The sequence below is a fragment of the Opisthorchis viverrini genome (assembly GCF_000715545.1).
Source record: "Opisthorchis viverrini unplaced genomic scaffold opera_v5_59, whole genome shotgun sequence".
NCBI classification, from domain to species: domain Eukaryota; kingdom Metazoa; phylum Platyhelminthes; class Trematoda; order Opisthorchiida; family Opisthorchiidae; genus Opisthorchis; species Opisthorchis viverrini.
This window is the reverse complement of record NW_008751715.1, coordinates 214779-235023: the sequence shown is the minus strand read 5'-3', so window position 1 is coordinate 235023 and position 20245 is coordinate 214779. Positions and strand designations below refer to the sequence as shown.

At 45.3% G+C, this 20245-nt stretch overlaps 2 protein-coding genes across 2 annotated transcripts; one reads left to right on the top strand and one right to left on the bottom strand.

The window, feature by feature from the left end:
- Nucleotides 1–2258: 2258 nt before the first annotated feature.
- T265_13352 (hypothetical protein) lies at nt 2259–8516 on the bottom strand (the record flags this gene model as incomplete). The annotated part of the gene is made up of 2 exons (XM_009168492.1): nt 2259–2496; nt 8371–8516. Coding segments are annotated over 2 exons (384 nt in total), but the record flags the coding sequence as incomplete, so codon positions are not given.
- On the top strand, nt 4217–9037 carry T265_03874 (hypothetical protein; the record flags this gene model as incomplete). Its single annotated transcript, XM_009168466.1, has 2 exons — nt 4217–4474; nt 8858–9037. The coding sequence occupies 2 exons, from the start codon at nt 4217–4219 to the stop codon at nt 9035–9037; spliced, it is 438 nt and encodes a 145-aa protein (XP_009166730.1).
- Nucleotides 9038–20245: the final 11208 nt, after the last annotated feature.

Below are 20245 nucleotides of genomic sequence, written 5' to 3'. Positions count from 1 at the left end.
GTTCCGGGGGGCGCCTGAGAATGTCCACCCATATATATATATATATATATATATATATATATATATATAAAATGTATGCAAATTAGTCTACTTCGCTAATTTCGTGCAATCGGGGTTCAAGTAGAACAAAAGACGGAAACTTGGAGATTGCACCTACGTGCTGACCCCAAGGCAGACAAAACTTACAATGGGCTGTCGGAGAAATTTCAGCAGTCACATGGGGAGCGTATTACATAGATACTACTCTGTACTCCAGGCGTCGGGCGTACTTGTCCTCATGACGTGCTGGAAAGTTAGGTCAGAAGAGTACTCTGGTAACTATTCTACACCGAATTCGTAGACGAAGTCACCATTCAGCTAGGAGAATATGCATGTAATCAGATGCACGATTAACCAATCACAACAAAACGTTGAGGGTGGTAGATTACTTGAACGGCAGCAGGATAAAGGAGATGGATGGCCCCTCCTCGAATTCCCGTATCAACTTCCGTCGTTTCTCGTCGGATTCATGTGGTAATTCAGCGTTTTGTAACAATTTAGCATCATTTTAGCCGAAGGTGCTTAAACAGCGTTATAATGTGTCGATAGAGTAAAAAGCGAAAACGAAAGGAAAGGTTGCAAAGGAGCTTGATAAACAATGTCTCTTATTGGGCAACGTTTCGCTTTTGACACAAGGGTTTCTCCAGGCCAGACTTTTTTGTCAACTGCGAGACGTTGCTCAATGAACAACTGCCGATATTTGTCAAGCCCTTCTGAAAGGAAGGCTTCTCGATCGGTTCTCAACTTTTTCTAATTGATTGATAATAAAATGGCTTTCCATTTACAGTATCACAATTTTACGGAGAACACATCTACTTTGAAAAAGCAGTCCTAGGATTGAACCGCATCAAGAATTAAATTACCTATAAGACGATTTACCGTCTGTTTCTATTGCTGTGTAAGTATAGCGTTTCGAGAGTACATTTTCAGGAACCCCGGGATATCACGGGTTCAGTTTATCAACAGTCGGCACTTGCCGCTTTTCTGTATCGGGTCCCTGGAACTTAACACACTAATGTTTAATGACACTGACAGAAATGGCCCAATCAAGCAGTCAATGGCGCTCGTTTATCAAATCTATCGCCTCCTAAACATAGCTTTTTAATTCCAGAATTAACCAAGGATTGACTGTATGTACCACACTTCCCCTTTTTCGGTGATCGAAACTGTAGCAGCTGGAACCAATGTACCTATGGTACGCGGCTCATAACTGATAAATCGAATTGATCAAAAGGCAGTAGTTGCACAAGTTCTTCGTTTACTTCAAGGGGTGCATTACATATGAACCTATGCACCAATTCAAAGAAACGTCAATTTGAGGGTCATGCTGCACAGCGCGTCCGTTGTCTTTTCCAAGAAGAGAGGATTTGATTATTGAATCTTGGAAATCCTGGGGAGCCGATTTTCGTTAATTTTGTAGTTTGACCACTAACGAATAGCATGTGTTCATTTCTGTGGTATTTCCTCTTGAAGTAAGAAAGAAAAATTTTATTGATAAATTTAAGGAAATTCGAACCTTTATGTGGTATTCCTACATCACTGACGGTATTTTAGTGACAGTATCTAATTATACTGGTCTGTTTTTAAGTGACAATAAACTCGATTCTAACTGCCGCTTGTAGTAGGGTGGTCAGTCATGCGTAGCCATGTTGAGAGCTGAATGAAATTCACTCTTCAATGATCGACCGGAAGGTACATTGCTCAAAAGCATGCTTGGCATCCGGACCGTTCCTGCCTGGAATAACATCAGATCTCGTACTTTCTTCAGGTGTGGTATAAGCTTGGCACCGAATTGGTGTTAAAGATAAGCGATTGCTAATATTAATCACGTAGTATCCTAATAATGCAACAACGGATATGAAGGTGTCTCCTAATCCCACGGGGCAAGCAATAAGAGTTCTTCATGAGAATTATGAGAATTTGAACGGTCCCACCGGGCGCCGGGAGATACAGTTTACGATTGTATGCCTGAAACCCAGGTTGAAAGAAAAAATCTGTGACCACTAACCCCTCGATGTCATTGGACTCAGTGTGTAGAGAACAACGAATTGACATGGCATCAGTCGTGCTGGCCCAGGAGTCCCCCGACAAACTGAATTTAGTATGGTCTTCTACACCGTTGAACTTTCTAATGCGTCTGTGACTAGGATTTCTACTTCTACTGTACCATCATATATTTTAACAACAAAGCGAGGCTTTGCAAATCTGAAGGAGGATACAAGAATCGGCGCGCCCTCCCCGACGGAGTATGTTGGCGGCGCCAAAGATCCTCTCGGAGGCCGAGCGAAGGCGGTCCTGGAAGCGGCCAGAAGGGGTACTCCGAAGATGGACTGGGCCGCCGCGAAGGAAGCCCTTGCACCGGAGTCCGACACACCGACAAACCGCCAGGAGATTAGGAGGCGGTTCAAAACGGCCAGGATGGAACCGGGAGGTGACCTGACGGTGTTCTTTGCCGGCCTGCAGGAGTCGCTGATCGGGCCTTGCAGGGGCTGGATAGAGTGCCGCGCAAGCATTTGCTGTCTGAACAGTTCGTCAAAGGTTTACAGTCGGCGCTTCATGCCCAGTTGTGGCTGGCGAAAGCAATTGGCCAGTTGAGTGTGGAGCATCTGGCACGGGAATCGGCCGAGACGCCACTGGCCAGGTTGCAGTCGTCGGAAAACATGGAGGATTCAACAGTGAAGGGTAAAAAGAACAAAGTGAACCTACTCGCCGAACAGCTTGCAGCCGTCAAGACAGAATGGCGGATGCACGCTACAAGTGTAGCGTACTTGACCATTGGAACAATCAATGCCCTCGTAACCGACCACCTGTACATAATAAAACTTTGGATTACTCCTCTTTTCCCGGGTGGGTTGCGATTAGCGCACTGACACAGGTTAACCATTCCGGCCGTTATTGAGATAGACGGAAAGGAGTTGTGCTTGATTGATACAGGAGCAGGGGGTGTCGCTGAAGTAGAGAGAAAATCAAGCTGAATGCAGACCGTGCGTGATAGCCGTGAGAGCAGTGGTTGAATATCGACTGAAGATTGTCGGATTGTTAATGCGTTCAATATGCCTAGGCGACAAGTCCTTGCAGCATGCGTTCCTGATCAGTCCACATATAGAGCAGGCAATATTTGGGGCAGATTTTCTCAAGAGCACGGATTCCGTCGTTGACCTAAAGCAGGAAAACCTGGTGACAAGGTATGGCGCAGCCAAGCACTGCCGTGAGTGAGCTGTGTCCGAAAGCTTCCGTCTTGTGACGTACCGTCAGTACGACCCGTGGTCAAGGAATATTCCAAACTGTTCACATGCGATGAGGATCCGTTTGGTTTTCCCGTAGATTGGACAAGAAATTCCCCTCTCATCCGAATGCTTTCGACCTTAGGGCCCCCGTCCGCTATCGTTCCGTCTACAAGAGGAAGTCGATAAACAAATTCAAGAGGTGTTGAAAAATGGCATAATTGAGGAAGCACAATGGTATGTACAACTCCCCGGTTGTGCTTGTAAGGAAGGTGGTTTTGTGTAGATTTCCGGCGTCTGAATGAACTGACCGTAAATCGGATGGTAGCTGTCTCTTCGGTTGTGGAGATTTTCGATTCCCTCCAGCATTCCCGATGTTTCACTGTGCTGGACTTGCGTTCCGGATACTGGCAACTATGTATCAAGGCGGATGACCGCGAGAAAACGGCGCTCACGGCTGGGAAAACCCAATATCAATTTAGACGAATGCCGTTTGGTTTGTCTGGGGCACCATTCACATTCCAGCGGTTGATGCTTCGTTTAACGAGGGGATTGTAGTGGTTAACGGCCCTAAGGAGTCTCTAGTGAACTGAACAAATTACTGATGTAAGCCAGATACAAAGTCACAAAGAGAAAAATACAAGTAAATCTTGACTCACAGTTCAAAATAGGAGATTCCGTAGTGCGTATTCCGTTGAACCACCACACCAAGAATATTTCTATCTTCCTGGTATCCCAGATCCCCGGTGGTCGAAATATTATTCCACAAGCGTGAATATATTAGTCCAGCGTTTGCAGCTGAAATGTTTGTTCACGTTTAGTGTTAGCAGTAGTCAATTATAGCCAACCGGCGGTCACAACAACAGTCACTCAGCAAAAGTCTCAAAGTCACGTTGGAGCCAACGAGCGGGCCGTAGCGGTTGTATTTCAGTAAAACAAACTTTTGTACAGAGATGCGACTGATAATGATGGGGAAAAAAGATGATACTGAGCATGAAAAAGAGCAGTTTACAAGTGCTACAGGACTCCAGAATGTTGCCGTGTACGGAGACGATAGCGCTGTGTACATAAATTCGGAACCAGAGGTCGCAGTTCACTTGAAGATCGTACTGAAGTGTATCCGGGAGGCTGGCCTGCGGATAAATGAGACCAAGACACCGCTCGTTCGGAATTCGGTGTCACTGCTGGAGAATAACATTGGTCACGGAGAGGTTAGCTCACTGTAAGAAGGATTAGCAAAGATCGAGAACTGTGCCGTTTCAAATTCAAAACAATCCCTCTCCACAACCGAACTACAATTAGAAAGTTGGCGGCACCCGCAGGACATCATGAAACAGTGTAGCCATGTTGAACAACAGCCTCATGTACGTGTTTGATATGGGAAGCAATTGATTAAGCAAGGTGTTGCTGAATATTCCACACCCATTCCTGACTGGCTCATCATCCTGTAGTACGCCTTACCAATTTTCGAGAATTTGCGTTCTCTACGAAGAGATCTCCCATGGATCTGTGGGAAGACACTAGCTTATGGATTAATGAGCAGATTAAAGAAACATATGTGAAGTGACCAGAGGAACTAATTCTAAATATGTTAAAAATTTTACCTTCCAGTCCGGAAGAGTGCAACGTTGAGATGTTCATTAGAGTGCGTTCTGAAATTATTGTGTTACAGGTCAGTCTACCGGACAGCTAACTTATCGACCTTCTAATGCATCAAGCTATGTAATCATCAAACCGATGTTTAATGGGAACATTAAAGCTGCTATCACACCGCTTATTGATAGCTTTGACTGGCGGACTTCTTTGGGTTTGCGGGTTCTGCAGGCATATTTAACCTTGTATCTTACTGTCTGTCGTCCAGCCTTGCGTACTTTAGCAAATACACCTACTCGTCTTCAGCCGTTCTGATTTGCCAGTACTACTCCTAATTATGAGACTGGGCGGTGCTCTCCCACTTCAGTAAAGACCGTCCCGCAAAAAAAGCCAACATACAAGGTTTCCCCGTCAGGTTTCTGTAGGCTTACTAATTCTGAATAAAATTCCAAGTTTACTTCATGCGTTATTTTACCCCAAAATTCGAAATGTCTTCCCCGTGTCTTAATCCAGTCACCATTCTAGGGTCATAGCCCCAACCCATACAGAGCAATCTGGGTGGAAATCAGAAACATGAAGAGTACACCATCAAAATTAGGGGTATACGATACTGCTATACAATGGTTATGAAGAAGAATACAAAATAAGTTGAGGACCAGTATGTTACCAATGTGTTACCCCTTTGGTCAAGATGATCTGTCGTAGGTTTAATTCTGCTATGTGCTCCTTATCCAGCACCTTTTGTTTAGGAGCTTGAATACGTGCGCATTATTTACCGTCGTATCGAGCTGTCTGGCTTTCAAATCTCTGATACACACATGGTTGATGTCCCAAAATTAGATTATGGTTAACAAGTCCAAACTCGCCTTGGAGGGAAGACCTGCCAGCCTATCTTCTAAACAGTGTACGAGGACAATACATCCCTGCAGCAAGCAAACAATCAGGGAAAGCAAGGTGAATACATTCTCACTTTTATTACCGAATCCCCACGGGTTTGTGGGCGGCTGCAGTTCCAACAACCGCAGACTCCTAAGTATACTCCGTGTAAAGCTACCCTGGTAATCTGTTATTCTGGACTCTGGAGATTCGTTCAGAAAAGATGAACGGTTTCCACTGAATCGCCGGACCATCTACTAAGTGTTTTGATACTCAAATAGTACTGTGAGTTCCGGTGAACCATGCCTTGGGACTTCACATGTAAACCAAAAACGTGTTTCGGTCCACGGTAGTTCAAATAGCTTCTTTTACCGCTATTACCGCTCAGGCTTGATGCATAAGTCGCAGTGTCAATTTCACAGATATGTTGACCGGATTCGCGTACACGATGTAGTCATATAATATTACTAGTTCGCTCAAGATTTTTGTATGCGTGATTGCATTGACAAACACACACAATGTTACAAAAGCAGTTAACCTCCAGGCATTTGCCGTATCTGGTATTATCATCACTGGATTTATGCGAAAAGTGACCATTTGTAACTGCACTCTCAACCATCTCACTTATTATTGATCAAACTTGTCTGCCACAGCGACCGAAAGCTGTTCCCAATTTATATCTGACATTTCGATTCAGCTCGGTACTCACCGTCACCGATGTCAAAAACGCAATCTATGTTTAAGTGCAATTTTCTGTTCGTTCGCTCCAGACGATTTCGCGGCTTTCACGCATGCAGTTTTATTGTAAAGGCTCATTTGGCACCAAAAAGATGTGTGTGACTAATAGGTCAATGATGTTAAACAGATGATAGATAACTGGTGGGATTATTCCTAGATAAACTTTCACTTCTGGTACAAAACCTCAGTCAGGCCAGGTTGACCGATTTTGAAACATACAGGGACAAATCCGTGAGGACTCTTTTATCCAGCCTGACCAGTGCTAAATGTTAATCAGGGAGGTTTTCGATGACGATGCGCCAGGTGAAAATGACCATCATGTTGAGAAGTTGGATCCTAGCTCCTGAAGTCTACAGCAATTGTTGAATGTTTCTTCTAAGCGTTGTTCACAAGTTAGGACTATTGGGTTAGGGAGGCTCAAGTGAATCCTAATTAGCGTGGGCATTATCTTAAATCTAGATCAATTCGCTGAAAACCACAAATGAAAACTCCGCTTGTCTAAAGCCGATTGGCATGCACCTTCCAGCCCTATATCTTCTATTCGATTCGACCTTGCAGGCACACCATGATAAGGTCCAGTTAAAGCCTCGGCCAGCAGTCGTTCTGCTGTGAATCTAACCACTCTAGTGACTTCGACAAATTCCAAATCTGTCTGGTGAATGCCCTGCCTGATATTCACATATAGTTCTTGTTGCTTTATGTTTAGCTTACCGGATGTTTAGCCTATTCAGACACTACCAAGTAAAAAATCCACCAACTGTCCAAATAACTTTATGAAAAGATGAGATACGTATGCAGCACGCATGGGCTGTGCCTCTAAGGCAGGCGCTATACTCTGGTAAGATCTAGGTTGTCCCAGCAGAACCAGAATCTAACAAGTCCTTAGACGCAACTTAAAAGATTGTCAAGTACCGTGCATCATTCGAAACCCAAATAGCCAAAAACGCAACAGATGCTTCAGTACTTAAGACGGTGTTCCGCACAATACAAATCAGGTTATAAAAACGGACGCTGTAGACATCTTAAGAAAACGCTAATTCGTGCTTTCAGATATTTTGAGTTGAATGGAGCGCATCCGAAACATTGCAGTGAGATGGATGCCTGTTACGAATACAAAGCTACAAATCCATCATACACATGAGAACGAGAAGCACGCCGATTCTACTCGGATAATGACTGCCTGGAGACGTCGTTGGTAGAACGCAGGTGTTGCCGTACATCAACACTCAGATGCACATGGGCAGGTTACGTCCTTTCAATAATTTTCAGCATTCGCTTCCTGGAAAACATAAATAAGATTGTTCGAATTAGTGTTCAAAATTTGATTAAAGTTTAAAGAACATTGGTCGATCTTTGTCTAGGTGTGGCTCTCACCTCCAATTAATCAATAATTAGAAGGGGGAACCGACGGAATGTTCTCGAAATGGGAGTGAATAAATTTCAAACTAGTGCCGACAAATGTATTGATTACTGGGATCGATACCTAGATGACTCAATGTTTCACGGCACAGCGCGTGAACTTACGACGCAAAGGTAGTTTTGTATGGAAGCAATGAACATTTTCTAACGGATAAGACAACACGACCTCGGCGCTTTGACAGGATTGCTGAAGACTATATTTGGTGGAACTATGAAGCCCGACCAATAACTGAGGAACTAAGGGGTACACGCAACCATGCCAGAAAAGACTCACTGAAGTATACGAAGTCTGCTTAAACGAGGTACATGATTATTTAAGGAACAAAACCGAAATAAGATCCGAGATTTTTCTTTTAAATTAAGTGAGTGAAAACACATTCTCGTTCCGCATTCTTGAAAAGTACAAATAAGAAATCTAGCAAGAGTCCCACAAAAAACTCAGGATGAGGTGGGTTCAGCGATAGCTGAGTGTTCAGCATACTTGATAGGTTGACTGGAGTCAAAGGATACATCGTCCAGTAGTTGAACAAGCTCGTCTATGCTGTTGAACAGTTCTTCTGTTGAGTCAGGAGAAGTTAATTCGGAACGAGTGAGGGCCAGACGAATTCGTAAAGAAGTTCGAATATTCTGGAAAAAAACGTAGTTAGAAGTGATGAAATGGAATGCGAAAAAGCACATGATATCGTGGCACGACTACTGACCCAACTAACTGGACAGATTTTCACATGATACCAAAAACGGCGGTAAGGCAGTGCTAAAGAGTGACGGTTAAGTCAGCGGCCAGAAAAGTATGAGCTTCGTAGTTTGCTCTGAACGAACAGAGAATATCAGGTCGCCTAGCGAGACAAGTGTTGTTCTCGACATCTCTCCATGAAGGCACGAACAGCGATAACGTCGTGATTTCGCATAAGGAGTGAAACACATCACAACCAGTCTGCGTACCCCATACGCGAATTTTCTGCATGTAGCTCACTCACCACACAGCCAGAACAATTGTACCACATTCAATTCAATTCAATTTAATTCAATTTATCAGCCATAAACCATGTGGCATAGGTATATTGGTTCCAGCTGCTAGAGTTTCGATTACCGGAAAGTGGGAGAGTGTGGGGCACACAGACAGGCCTTGGAGCGGATTCCATGTTTAGCTAGTTCCGGAACAGGGTAGCCCCGCACTGAGGGCGATAACTTTGATGCACGAGCGCCACTGACTGCGCGATTGCGCCATTTCCGCCAATGTCATTAACCACTGCTGATTTGAGTCCTGGGAGGCGGCAGTTGTCCACCCGACTAAGTTTACTGTTTTCGTACTTCGTTGCCAGATGATACACGGTCCACCTCTCGGTCGCTTCGACTCAGCACGGGGCTGTGAGAAAAGAGCTCTGTGAGACAGACAGTCTTCCGCATATTCAATATCTGTGAGGGAACGTCCCGGGAACATTTCGGCTCTCGAATTTTCAGAGGGAAGCAGGGAAATATCAAGCAGCCTGCCTCTGAAAATTCAGAGGCAGGGACGTTCCCTCACAGACATTGAGTATGCGGACGATATTGCTGTCCTTGGTTCAGATCCTTCTCAAATGCAAACGATTTTAAATAACCTAAATAACTGTGCCGCATGATTTAGCATGCGCTTCACATATGCAAAGTGTAAAGCGCTGCTACAAGACTAGGTGGGACCAAACCCACACCTCATGCTTGCAGGTGAGCCAACCGACGTGATAGATAAATTTGTTTACCTGGGCAGCTGTATAAGTTCCGGTGGACTGGCTGGAGATGAGATTCTCGAATCGGAAAGGCCAACACAGCTTTTGTCAACCTCCAACACCTACGGCGCCGAAGTGACGTGAGCTTGCCTGTCAAGGGTAGAGTTTACACCGCGGTGGTGCGGTCCATACTACTTTATGGACCTACGCTCCTACGCGCGGATGACATACGGGAGATGTCAGTGTTCGATCATCGGTAACTCCGCAGCTTTGATCAGGTCTGGTGGGAACATCGGATTATTAATGCTGAGGTACGCCAGAGGGTCCCAAAATAGAGGAATTACTCACGCTCCATAGGTTACGCTGGTTAGGACATGTACTCCGCATGCCAGAAGATCGTCTGTCTCACAGAGCTCTTTTCTCACAGCCCCGTGCTGAGTCGAAGCGACCGAGAGGTGGACCGTGTATCATCTGGCAACGAAGTACGAAAACAGTAAACTTAGTCGGGTGGACAACTGCCGCCTCCCAGGACTCAAATCAGCAGTGGTTAATGACATTGGCGGAAATGGCGCAATCGCGCAGTCAGTGGCGCTCGTGCATCAAAGTTATCGCCCTCAGTGCGGGGCTACCCTGTTCCGGAACTAGCTAAACATGGAATCGCCTCCAAGGCCTGTCTGTGTGCCCCACACTCTCCCACTTTCCGGTAATCGAAACTCTAGCAGCTGGAACCAATATACCTATGCCACATGGTTTATGGCTGATAAATTGAATTAAATTGAATTGAATTGAATGTGGTACAATTGTTCTGGCTGTGTGGTGAGTGAGCTACATGCAGAAAATTCGCGTATGGGGTACGCAGACTGGTTGTGATGTGTTTCACTCCTTATGCGAAATCACGACGTTATCGCTGTTCGTGCCTTCATGGAGAGATGTCGAGAACAACACTTGTCTCGCTAGGCGACCTGATATTCTCTGTTCGTTCAGAGCAAACTACGAAGCTCATACTTTTCTGGCCGCTGACTTAACCGTCACTCTTTAGCACTGCCTTACCGCCGTTTTTGGTATCATGTGAAAATCTGTCCAGTTAGTTGGGTCAGTAGTCGTGCCACGATATCATGTGCTTTTTCGCATTCCATTTCATCACTTCTAACTACGTTTTTTTCCAGAATATTCGAACTTTCCGGTGACGAAACTCTAGCATCTGGAACCAATATATCTACGGCACATGGTTTATAGCCGAAAGACTGAATTTATTAATTGGGCCTCCGTACTGACTTCACTAACTAACCGGTAATGTTCTTTGTTCAGTGATTCCCCTAACCACTACTCTCCCCGATCAGTCTCGAGACTGGCATCCATCGTTTCAGAGACCACGTTCAGTAATACTGTCGGCCTGACGGGGTTGCCTTCTTTTCCTCGATCGTGAATGCGGATGGTCGATGTTCAAATTGAAATGGACGAACGTGATCAATTACTGAATTTATTGGCTTTCGGATTTCGAACCAGTATTCATTTGGTCAACGGATTTGTTTCGCGTTTGTCAGACGCAGACTTCGGTTGATGCATTTGCGCGTACAAAACATCATACCGATAGGTAGCTAGGAAACTAGGTGCAATACAGACGCAGGCTAGCGCACCTGACTTCGCAAACGTGTTTCGAACGGAGCGAAAGTCATTATCTATATTTTGTCGCTGTCGTCACACTGAGTGTTCGACTGAATGTGCTTGGGAAAGCTCTAGGCAACGTGAAGCTCATTTTTGTGCCTACGATCAGTAGACGGTAGGAAACGCCCATCATTGATTCTGGGAACACCTACAGTAAATATGCGCCGAGACGGTATCCAAGTTTGTCAATCCTCTCCAACTGACATTTCAAGTTGTCGGCCAGAATATTAATTTCCGTGCACCTTTCCACTACCAGAAGTCTCCAGAGATTTCTGAAAAACGTCTCCAACAGTACAGCCTGTTGAAGTGTACGCAGAGATGATTAATCAACTATGCGTTTGGCGTCGCTGTTTCGGATTCTGATGAATCCTGTGACAGGGAACCAGTCAATCAGTGTGTTCATCTTTCGTACTCAATGTGACACACACATCACCGAGGGCACTAGACGTCAATTCTGACGTCCGAATAGTAAAATGAGTGATCCGGACCACCCTGAACTATTCTCAGATGCCCCACTGTAGTCGGGTTATGCATGCACGTTTCGGAGACAGGGCATACCTCGGTTCTTAGAAAGAAAACGAGATGGGCAGGGTAGGTCTGTTGATCTAATTTACAAAGAGTGCGAGAACTAGGTTAGTACCTGTAGATGGCATGTGTTAATTCTCCGTAAAACCTGGGTAGGGTGCTAGAAATGGAAGCCACAAACAGATGGGATTGATTGATAGGGGCAATAACAAGGGTTACAACGGATAACTTGAGGACAGCAGCTGCTGCTCCGACGCATTCCCAATTTCATAGGCCGATAGAGTTAACCCACCCAAGGGCCTTTGACTCGGAAGTCTGACCGACAATGCAGTGGAAGAATCTAGGATTTTGTCCAGGGGTCCGTAAAATCTGGCTCAGCAGTCCGACCTTTGAACCAACAGTTATGTCAGTCTGAGTTACTATACACTTCACATGTCCATCACTCAAGCCCTTATGATTAGTTAAGCTGTCAGTCACCCAACCATTGCTCCCTATCTAAGCTTACGCCCAGAATAATAATGAGAAACCCTTGTTGTTTCAGCGGATCTGTTCCATATTGATACTTTCAGAAACCTAAGCCTGCATCAAAATGGGCAACAGTGAGCTACTGCTAAGGTATTGTCCTCCTTTCGGTTGACGTACGTTGTGCTTCCGAAACAAGCAAACAAGACTCCAGTACGGTCATAAACCTTAAACCACTCGGCACGAACCCAGATCTCTCGCAGTTTACTCTTTGAGTTTCCAGTGATCTATGGTGTGAGAGCTGTGCTTGGCCCCAGGACTGAATGCGCGTCACTGGAGTGGATTCCACTAAAGTCATATCTGGGCTGTTAGTTTACTGGCTCAACTTTCACCGCACACACTGGCCTGCAGCCGTTCTACCAACGTCGATCCTCACTTTCCGAGGTTGACGGTTGCTTACTCTTCGCAAAACGAGTAACTGTGCCCCTGGAATTACAGAGTAAAGTCCTTAAACAATTTCATTTTAGACATCCCGGTATTAACCGCATGAAGACGCTAACACGTAGTTATGTCTACTGGCCAAGCATGGATAAGCAGTTAAAAAGAACTTGTACGTAAGTGCTCAAAATGCCAACTGTCTGCAAAATCCCTTAGGAAAACAGAATTATGTTCATGGCCTGTCCCAGAAACTCCATGGTCACGACTTTATGCTGATTTTGGGGGACCAATCAGCGACCAACAATATCTCATCCTAGTAGATGCTTACAGTAAATGGCCAGAAGTGTTTAGCATGAACCATATTACTGCTGGTGCTACCATTTAGAAACTACGTGTGTTTGGCCACTTCGGAGTTCCAAATATCATTGTTTCTGACAACGGCAGTGCATTCACTTCCGTTAAATTTTCCGATTTCTGTCAAGAAAATGGCATACAACATGTTCGATCACCACCGTTTCATCCACAATCAAATGGCCAAGTGGAAAGACTTGTGGACACTTTCAAACGCACACTACAAAAACTCAACTGGGGAGGGGACCACACTGGAAATCATCGAGACATTTCTGCTGAGTTACAGGGCGACACCAAATGTTGACGCTCTACATGGTAAGTCCTCGGCGAAGGTAATTATGAACCGGAAGATCCGCTTACCCGTTGACGTCATCCGTCCAACACCACATTCGCCATCCGGTAGAAACATGAATATGGAAGTTCAGTTCAACCGACACCACGGTGCTGTAACATATTTATACCCGGCCAATCTGTGCTACCGAAAGACTATCGTGGTGTTGCGGAAAAGTGGACACAAGACATAATTGTGCGCCTTGCCGGAACAGTTGTCTATGAGGTAAATGTAGGCTCTATCTGGGTCCGTCGTGCCAATCAGCTACGTGCTTCCTATCTTCAAGCGGCAACTACACTCGACCCTGTTCTTCAACTGGAGATTCTTCTCGACACATTTGAGTTAGCTCAGGAGCCGAAATCTCCGATGAATGAACCAGCAATTTCCAAAAGTTGCGCACCTAGAAGATGGAACGATCGAATACGAATGCCCGTCATACCAACGCAACTCAACTCAGCAGCAGTCCTACGATCGACCACTTCAAAGGGGAGGCGTTAGGAGGACTACCTACAAACGAACAAATCCATTCAATTAACGATTCGTCTTGTATACTGAAAACCTTTGTTTCTACATTTCAGCCTCTCACTGACATCCTATTGGACTGTTAGCTCTTTTTATATTCCGGTTCAGTTGAATTCCATACCACGGAACGATCCATTTGTTTGCAGTATAACTTCCTCGAAGTTGTTTGTTTTCTACATTCCGGTGATCTAACGTGTCTGACTATTATATCATCATCAGCGAAAAGTATAGATATCGTGATTCCTGCAGGTGATATGGATGCTCACGGTGGCCAGAAAAAGCCATCTTGGTGGCCGATTTGGGGGTTGAGGCTCACTTCACAGATAATGGGGAGCGCACTGTTCATCATTATTTGTGTGCGACTTGTCACTATAGCTCAACAGTGCTGGGTTGAATTGTCTGCAGAGCTTCAACAACTTGTAGCGTAGGGTAGTAGTAACGGTGACCTGGATGGCTATTGGGGAAGATGAAAGAGCCGCTTGTCCTAGGTCACTCACTCTAGTGAACGCTGGATCTCATCATGACCAGCAGTTTTGATTCAAGCTGATAAAATCACATCAGCAACATACTACTATAATAACTCACGTGGATCCTACAAACGCCGAATAGTAAAGAGCACAAGAATTGACAGAGAGCGCTAGGGCATCGCAAAAGCCCAGGAAATGGAGGAGGCATCCTCAAAGAGAAAAAATCACACACTGTCCGAACTAATCCGATCAATTGATTCGAAGAGGTCGGGTGTTGGTAAACTTATTTTCGGAGAGGATGAAACCTCAAATCATTCATGGAAACATCACCCTGAACGATGCATGGAACATTCTGAAAAACAGTTCACTCGGCCCTCATCAACTCACCCTCCGAAATCACTAAATGAACCCGAATGGACATCAGTCCACTATCGATAACGGAAGTCGGGAGTGCAATTTTATTGCTTCAGAGCAATAAAACAATTGATCAGCACTGTTCAAGGAAAGTGGCGATTCTGTCGCGGCGCCACTCCTTCTGACGACCGGCAATGATCGTCTTTCTCCATCTCAAATCTGCTTTTGACATCGTTAATCGTCGGACACTGGCAGCGTGTCGACGAAGGGTATCCCTTCTAAACTCTTGTCACCTATAAAGGCTGTGCACGCCTCTTCCCGTGGACATATATGTGTCTATCGCAAATTCTCTCGAGTTCACCACATACAGTGGTGTCAGATAAGGATGTCCTGTCAACCTTTCTGAACAGTTCGGTATGCGTTCCGCACGTACAAAGTGCTGCTGTAAAACTGGGTGGGATCAAACACAAACCACATTGTTACAGAGGAACCAATTGATAAGTTCGTCCATCTGGGTAGCAGGGAATACCACAGCAGACAGGCGAAAGACAAAATCACTTCCGAATTTGGAGAGTTTGGGAAGCGCTGGTTAATTTCCGAAACTTGTGACGCCAAGATGACGTCGGCTTGACCGTCAAGGATAGAACCTGCAACGCCGCGGTCCGATTTGTCCTACTTTATAGGTCAGAGACGTGGCCTTTGTTTCACCATCGGCACCTCCGATGCATCACGTATGGTAACATCAAATCGGTGCTGCTGCGGTACGTCGGATGGTTTTTAGAAAAGTTATCTCCCTTGATAGGTCAGCTGGTCATACTCTACAAGTTGAGCTGGTTGGGCTAAGTACTTCGCATGCCAGAGAACCAGTTGAACGACTCTCTCGGCCTAGCCTTATATCATATGGAGACGATCAAGAGGCGGTTGGTCCATGAACTATCAACGAAGCCTGAGAGCCTTTAACAGTCAACTCAGTCGCGCTGATACTGTCGTTTTCCAATATGGCGACCGCAGCATAAGACAAACTAATAGTTAGTAACGCTGACAGATACGGGTGTGCTAGGCAACCAACGACAGCCTTGTATAAAAGATATCTCCTTCACTGAGCAGCTGTAAATCCCTGCCACACTAGACGAACAGAACCATCAGACGTCTATGGACTGATTTGGTCGTCACCTCTAACGCTGGTTCTCATTCCTTTATTCTCCTTATCCTTGACGAACCAAGCTGTACCAGCTGGAACCCCTGCACTTCGGTGCACGGGGATGAGAAAAACATTGAACCGAAAAGTTACGATTTTCTTGTGGGATCCTGTCAGGATTCAATGTCTCAATAATTTGGTTGTAAGGAGTCTGGGGGTGCAGCGAGTACGACGAGTATGCTACTATGTATAAAATGTATGCATTTGTGGCCGCACCGGGCAATTGCTCAGTTTCAATCTTACTTTGGCCGTGTTGAATAAGTTGCTGGCAGTCGCGTCAGATCGTCGGGTGACAGGTGTATGCGATTTTCACGACCGATCATTCCCAACCTATTTTTCCTGGGGAAAAAGTAGCATTGTCAGTTCAGTGAATGCGGGTATTCTGGTTACCTGAAGGAAATACTCTACTGCCATTCATAGCCTTATCTACGACAGAACTTCAGAGCACCTCGTGTTATGATTACTCGTAATATGTGGGTTCATTGCTCGTTATTTTACAGCTACCCTTTGATCTTCCTGGCAAGGTCGCAAATCGGCGCCGATGGGATCTTCGAAAATTTAGCCCCGACCACAGCGTCGAGGTGGCAGCTAGCGGCCAGGAAAATAAGCAGAAGTTTCAGTACAATCTACCGGGGACGAGTTGGCTCAGTGGTTAGAGCGCGAATTTACTGACGGAAGGTCCTCTGCATCTCGACTTCCTCTGGTTAGGCTTGGGCAACCTGGCAGTATCCCACCCCTCGTGCTTCCATCCGGTGGCATGGTAGTTAATCATCGAAAGGGTGCTACAGCTGAACGATATTTAATAAATGTACCGGTTCTTAACCAAATACACAAGGCGTTCATCAGTTCATGTCGTGTGGTCTTCAAGATTCGGATGGAAACGCGACACAAGTCAAACTTAGTTTGAACTCTGAACGAACTGATGTGGCCTGATCTGCCTATGTTCCAGGCTTCGAATCTTCGGTTGGACCATCAGCCTTTAATAGGTGGCGTCCAACGAGATTGATTGACGATTCACCTAACGCGCGAAAGCCTCATTGGTTGCTGGAAACTCATGTAGGGGTGTAACTGACGGCTGCAAAGTTTGCCGTCCGTAAATCGTCCGCATGCCGCTCGGCAAAACCGAACTGGTCAGGGATATTGAAGATCGAGATGTTTGATGGGCCCGTATTACCAATTCAGCCCCCGGTCATAATCATGATATCGTTCAAGAGCATGGTCGTAAAATTGATCTTTTAAGATCAAATAGGCTGACAAAATCACAGTTCACACGGAGACTACTGAGGTATTGAAGGAGTATTCTCTTCAGCAGGTGGTGATAGTTCCCGTCATTGTGGGAGCCAGAAGAAGAGAAGTGTTGACATTTCGGTTCAATGTATATGCAAAGTGATATTGGTGTAATATTGACTGGAGACATCAAGAGTTACAAAATCTCAAGTATCCGATAGGGTTTTTCAAGCTGTGTACCCTGACCCTTGGGGGGAAACGTCGCTAACCGGGAAGCGCCTAATAATGGTTACGAGAGATGTCCATATCCATGGAGTTTCGCGGGAATTCCCTGGTGTGTGTGACCAAGGGATAATTGCAAAACAACTGTGTCCTTGCAAACAACGGCAGAGGAACGTCGATCACTAGCAAAGCCTTCAAGTCCGGGCGGTCAGTCCAGCGACTCCGTCAAGAGACTGCACCTTGCCGTGATGTGACAGTTTACGCACCTTAGCGACCCATAGAGCTATACTAGGTTGGGAACCCTAATCATCCTCCTGTCCATGTTGTCATGACTATATAACCCATACTTTTGCATAACCCGTTAACTCGTGATTCTCATTCTATTTTCAGCTCATGTACTACAGTTATTAGACGATTAAAGAGTACATTACGTCTTTCTATTCTGTCTCCTTCCTAATCCCGTCCTGGAACTACTCGACTCTCACAACAATTTAATCATCTAATAAAAACGAAATGGATCATGTTCTCCGACCTACGGTTTTTGATGCTGATCCTCACTCATCAGATGGCATGAAACGATGGACTCATTGGTCCCGTACTTTCAAAGCTTACATTAACTCAATCAAACCTGAAGGTCCAAATAAATTGGAAACTCTCATTCGTCACATCGACCACACAGTGTATGACTTCATTGCAGAGTGTAGCGACTACGATTCTGCGATAACATTGCTGGAAAAACTTTACATCCGCCCGAAAAATATCGTGTATGCACGCCATCTTTTAGCCACATACAAACAAGAACCTGGTCAAGATGTCGACCAATTCGTTCAAAAACTGAAATCGCTTGCTAAAGACTGTGAATTCAAAGCAGTATCTGCTGTGGAACATACAAACGAAGCAGTTCGGGATGCTCTGATAACCGGATTGCAGTCGAATACCATTCGGGAGAAACTGCTAACGTGGCATGAATTGGACCTTGACAAAGCCCATGAAGCCGCGCGAGCTCTCGAACTTGCACAAAAACAGTCACAATCATACGTATACAGACAACCCGTTACTTGTTCGGTATCTACTCCTTTACCCATTGTTAATTCCGAAACAACAGTTTCGGCCGCTACACAACAAACATGTTACTTTTGTGGCAACCCCAAGCACCCTCGTTATAAGTGTCCCGCTAAAGAATCAGTGTGCAAGAGTTGTGGAAAAATTGGACATTTTCAACGTGTCTGTAGGTCCAAAGCCTCGAAATATCACGCGGGTTCAGCTCAAGACTCCTCAATCTCCTCGCTATTTTGTGCTGCTGCTCCCAATTGCCTATCCAAAACTACAACAGATATTTTGGTCAACGGCGTTGTTGTCCGAGCTCTCATTGATACCGGCAGCTCCAGAAGTTTCGTTTCTTCATCAATCCTGCAAACTCATAACTGGGAGCTATTTCCGTACGACTCTGTGATAACAATGGCGTCGACGATACATTCATGTTCCACCAAAGGTTATTGCCTTGTGTCCATTCAGTACAAGGATGCTATATACGAACGTTTCAGACTTTGTGTATTACCGAACCTTTGTGCAGACGTCCTTCTCGGACATGACTTTCTGGGGTTACATGATAAAGTCGAAATTCCATTCGGTGGTCAACGGGGTACCCTAACTGTATGTGGCGTAACATCCGCAAAACTGGAATCTCCATCCTTATTCACCAATCTTGCTCCAAATTACAAACCGATCGCCACAAAATCTCGTCGTCATACACCGGAAGATGAACAATTCATACAAACGGAAGTAGACCAAATGCTTACCGATGGCATAATCGAACCATCAAATTCTCCGTGGAGAGCACAAGTGCTCGTTACCCGCAATGCAAATCACAAGAGACGCATGGTGATAGACTACAGCCAGACAATCAATCGCTTCACCTACCTTGACGCTTATCCTTTACCAAGGCTCGACCAAATGATTGAAACCATCGCACGCTACACTGTCTACAGCACACTGGATCTCCAGAGTGCATATCATCAGGTTCCAATAATCGAGTCAGACAAGCCATTCACAGCGTTCGAAGCTGGGGGGAACCTATACCAGTTTCGGCGCATTCCTTTTGGAGTGACAAACGGGGTCGCGTGTTTTCAGCGAACGCTGAACAATATAATCAAAGCCGAACAGGTAAAAGACACATTCGCTTATATCGATAACGTCACTATATGCGGCAAAACGAGAGATGAACATGACCGTAATCTTAGGCATTTTCTCGATGTCGCAAAAACATACAATATTACTTTGAACGATACGAAAAGCAGCTTCGCAACTGAAGAGATTACTCTCTTAGGTTACAAGGTCTCCAAAGGTATTATAAGACCTGACCCAGAACGCATGCGCCCCATAAGAGAACTCCCACTTCCAGAGAACGGGAAATCGCAGCAAAGAGCCGTTGGTTTGTTTGCCTACTATTCACAGTGGATACCGGCGTTCTCTGACAAAATTCATCCATTGGTTAAAAACAAAATATTTCCGCTCCCGGAGAATGCCCGAACAGCATTTGAGAACCTTAAACACGAACTAGAAAATGCGATGGTGGTTACTGTTGACTACAATATCCCTCTCGTTGTTGAAACTGATGCGTCTGACATCGCTATCGGTGCATCCCTGAGCCAGGGTAGCCGGCCGGTCGCCTTTTTTTCCAGAACCTTGACTGAGAGCGAGAAAAATCATTCTGCTGTTGAAAAAGAAGCATATACTATAGTCGAAGCGATCCGCCAATGGCGCCACTATCGCCTCAGGAGACATTTTAAACTGACTAAGGATCAACGGTCGGTCGCTTTTATGTATGGGAACCAACAGAAAAGTAAAATAAAGAACGACAAGATTGAACGGTGGAAAATCGAGTTGGCAGG